We start from the raw sequence: 3,878 nt of genomic DNA on the forward strand, positions 1-3,878 counted from the left end.
GAGGCAGGAGACTCGCTTGAGCCCAGGAGTTGGAGGTTGCTGTGAGCTGAGATGCCATGGCACTCTACCCAGGGGGACAGCCTGAGGCTCCCATCTCAAAAAGAAAAAAAAAATTCAGGAGATAAGTTATTTTACAAAATAGGAATATTTTAAGGTCCTATCTCCAGGAGGGCTGTCACCTCCTAAATAAGAAAAATAGCTTGTCTCCTTGAAAAAAATTGGCTTTGAGTCTCTCCCAAAAGTATCAAGCTTAGACTAGTCATAGGAGCCAGAACTCAAGAAGGGAGGATAGTTTAATTTTAACCAAGACAGTCCTCAACTGGACTACCGCATGACTTCTGGCCATGGATGTTGGAGTGGGGCCTAATGCTGACCCTTGGCTTCCAGCCCAAATGGAACACCTCCCAGGAGGAAGAAAGGATGAGAGAACAGACCTGTCTCCTCCTGCTTCCCCTGCTGCACCTGGCCACCTATGCGCAGGACGGTCTGGCTCTCAGTGTGAATGTGGGAGGAAAGCAGAGAGCCGCTCCCAAGGTAGAAGCCTTACAAGCAGGGATGGGCTGTGCTTTTGTTGGTGACTTATCAACAGCCCCACTGAGGCAGTCAGAATCTCCCATCTTCATCCCTACTGCCAGATCTTTTCCCAAGGTCCTCTCCAGCTCTAATGGGCATCATGCGAGAGAGGCCTAGCATATCTCCTGGCCTCCAGGCCAGTGGGCTGAAACCTTTTTGATCAGAGTTCCCATTAGTAAAAATATTTTCAGCATGCACCTAGATATTTATAACTTTATAGGTGACATATAATGTATACTTACTGTTACTATTCTAATATTATAGATATTTTAAGTATTCAAAAATTGAAATGTTAGAAAGGATGAGATAAAAATAAATACCAAAAAAAGCTAGCCTATTCTTCCTTCATCCCAATGGATCATCATGTGCATGGCCCTTGAGAGACCACTGTGTCTAGTCTGCTCTGCAAATAATTCATTTGCTATGCTGCTGCCAAGAGCTCTGGGAGTGTGGCTGGATGCGGGATGTCATACAGCTGGACAAAGTCATCTATCTCTATGCAAGACTCGGTGATCTCTGCTCTATACATGTGTTCTGTGAGAACCAGTAGCCATATGACTGCCTATAGAACATAGCCTCTCTAGCACATGAAACTCTACTTGTGTCCCTTTCCATCCTCTCAAGTATGAAAAAGTCACCAGCAGTTCCAAGCAAACCCAGACCCACCTACCTCCTGCCGGAACTCCACTGCTTCTCGTCCATCTTCTTCCTTGGTCTTCACCAGTGACATCTTGACCCAGGTGCGGAAGCCCCCAGAGAACTTCCAGCTGGAATAGGCACTCTCACAGGCCTGCATGAAGCCTACTCTGTCTGGGCTTGGAGGATAGAGAGAAGAAAGATCCGAGTCATTTCAGAGCTGACAGCAGGATTCAAACATGGTCAGACTCCAGCCCCCACTGCAAGCTGGTTCCTTTGCTGCCACATCAGGATGCCTACTCCCGGCTTCCTCTTGAAATTTTTTGACTGTTGTGTCAGTCACCAGCAAAAACAAGGGCCATCCCTGCTTATTTCCCATTCAGTTTCCAAATAAAGGAGGAGTTATCACCAGCCTGAAGGTAAGAGCATGATCTCTGAAGCTCACTATGGGAGAATTCCTCCTCCTTCCCACCACCTGCTTCTAAAGCAATTGGCCACTTCACATTCAGCTCCTCCAAAAACTCTGGACTCAAGCAGAGCCCAAGGAAGCCCTCATTGACCTGTCAGCTCCCTCTGGAAGGCCCAGAGAGGGGAAGAGGATACTTGGGGATCTCTCTGCCAGATGACATACCCACAATATAGGCTCTAGGCTGATGTAGGTGCAGTAAAATCAACACTAACACAATCAAGTAGAAACTGCAGCACTGTACTGAGGAAACTCATGAAAGGAACACAGAGTGGGGGTGAGAGCCTTTGGAAATTCTTTCAGGGGGAAGGCAAGACAGGCCAACTTTAAGCAAGGAAGGGAAAGGGAATTCTAGGTAGCAGAAAGGATGGAAAATGCTGAGCCAGAGGCTCCAGAGGAGGAAGGATGGTACGTGCTTCCTGTCCAGCTGTGGAGCAGCCTCCCTGCCACCATAGCTGCTGCTCCACTTACTGTGAATGGAATCTCAGGGCTCAGCAAAACCTGACTGGGACTGAACCACCCTCAGCTCAGGCACATGTGGAAAATTCTCCTGCCCTTAATGAACATTCTGGGCCCCCAGAGATGGAACCACCATGTGACCCTAAAGCAGCATGTGTGAAGCAGACAGGAACTTTCTTATGGTCAGGGGACAACATCACTGTAAGTGAAGACCAAGAGCAGCCAGCAGGACTTAGACCTTCGTAACAGAGATACCAGTCACCCTTGAAAACACAGGTTTGAACTTTGTGAGTCCACTTTCACATGGATTGTCTTCTGCGTCCACTGCCTTGAGACAGCAAAACCAACCTTTCCCTTCCTCCTCCCCCTACTCAACACGAAGATGAGGAGGATGAAGACCTGTATGATGATCCACTTCCACTTCATGAATAGTAGGTATATTTCTCTCCTTTATAATTTTCTCAATGACATTTTCTTTTCTATAGTTTATTTTATTGTAAGAATACAGTATATATTAGGTGCAACATACCAAATGTGTGTTAACCAACCGGTTACTGGTAAGGCTTCTTGTTAATAGTAGCTTATTAGTAGTTAAGTTTGGGGAAGTCAAAAGTTATATGCAGACTTTTGACTGCACAGGGGTCGGTGCTCCCAAATCTGAGTTGCTCCAGGGTCCAGTTACTTACGGAGAAAACAGTGAGCCCTCACTAAGGGTAAAACCTATGCATACTGCAAAGGAAACCAAGGTACCAGGCAGGGACTTGCTCTTAAGGGGTCACCAGGCAGCCCCAGGCAATGGCCAGACCAAATCATCTCTCCAGAAGCAGCCAGTACTATGTGCATGATGAGCCAGAATGTGCCTCCACACCAGGCTCACTGAACTTCATTATTGTGAGAGGTTTAATGGACCTGCCAAACTCATGAGGTCAGTGGGTTACGGGGCAACACTGCTTTCCTGCCCCTGCCCCTGCCCCTGCCCCTGCCCTCACCCCCACATCTCTAGCCTAGGGATGTGCAAGGCTGGAATAAGATTTAGGTAGATAGCAACCCCACTGTAAACCCTAAAGGCCACCTTTGCAGGAATTCATGGAAAGAAGAGAAGAGGAGGTAATCGATGGCGCTGAAGTCCTCACTACTTTTGTTCAAGCGGAACTGGAGGAAGACCAGCTCCCGCTTCTTCACATCCCGTGGCCCCTGGACAATCAAGGCAGATTTCTGCAGGGAGACAAAGAACAGAATCTCAATCCTCAAAGAGCTGTGTGGTCCCTCTCCACCCTTGCCCCAGGCACACCAAAGTCTCCGAGTAGAAGCTCTGACTGGAAAACCCGCGACTTCCCCCAAAAGCCTCCACACTGGCTAGCGGTGTCTGTTCAGGAGGCACAGGCCTGGGTACCACCATGCTGAGCCCTGGGCAGTTTTCTCAGTACAGTGCCCAAACCAGCCCCAAATGCAACTCATCTTCTGTCCACTCTTCCCATTGACTGGTTGAACTATAGAAGGTCTTTCTTTAGCAAGGATGATCACTTTCATCTGTTACATGTGCAAATCTTTTCTTCCACTCTGCAACTTTTAACTTTGTTTCCAATGTCATTTGTTATATGGAAGCTTTAAATTTAACATAGTGAAACCACTATGTAAATCCTTTTCTTTGTGCTTTCAGGGTTTTGCTCACTAAGGATAGCCAAAATTATGTCAATATTCTCCTGTTTTTCTTTTTTTTTTTTAAGACAGTCTCACGGCTCAG

At 47.2% G+C, this 3,878-nt stretch overlaps 1 protein-coding gene across 1 annotated transcript in view; it reads right to left on the reverse strand.

Moving 5' to 3' along the window:
• TMEM206 (transmembrane protein 206) overlaps window positions 1-3,878 on the reverse strand; it is a 45,771-nt gene that overhangs the window by 8,530 nt on the left and 33,363 nt on the right. The window contains exons 5-6 of the mRNA XM_003800523.1: window positions 3,207-3,349; window positions 1,244-1,388 (exon numbers count right to left, since the gene is read on the reverse strand). Of these exons, the coding sequence (XP_003800571.1) occupies window positions 1,244-1,388; window positions 3,207-3,349 (288 nt within the window). The remainder of the gene's footprint in view (window positions 1-1,243; window positions 1,389-3,206; window positions 3,350-3,878) is intronic.

Source organism: Otolemur garnettii, unplaced genomic scaffold, assembly GCF_000181295.1.
Source record: "Otolemur garnettii isolate 467f Iridium unplaced genomic scaffold, OtoGar3 scaffold00178, whole genome shotgun sequence".
Taxonomy (NCBI): domain Eukaryota; kingdom Metazoa; phylum Chordata; class Mammalia; order Primates; family Galagidae; genus Otolemur; species Otolemur garnettii.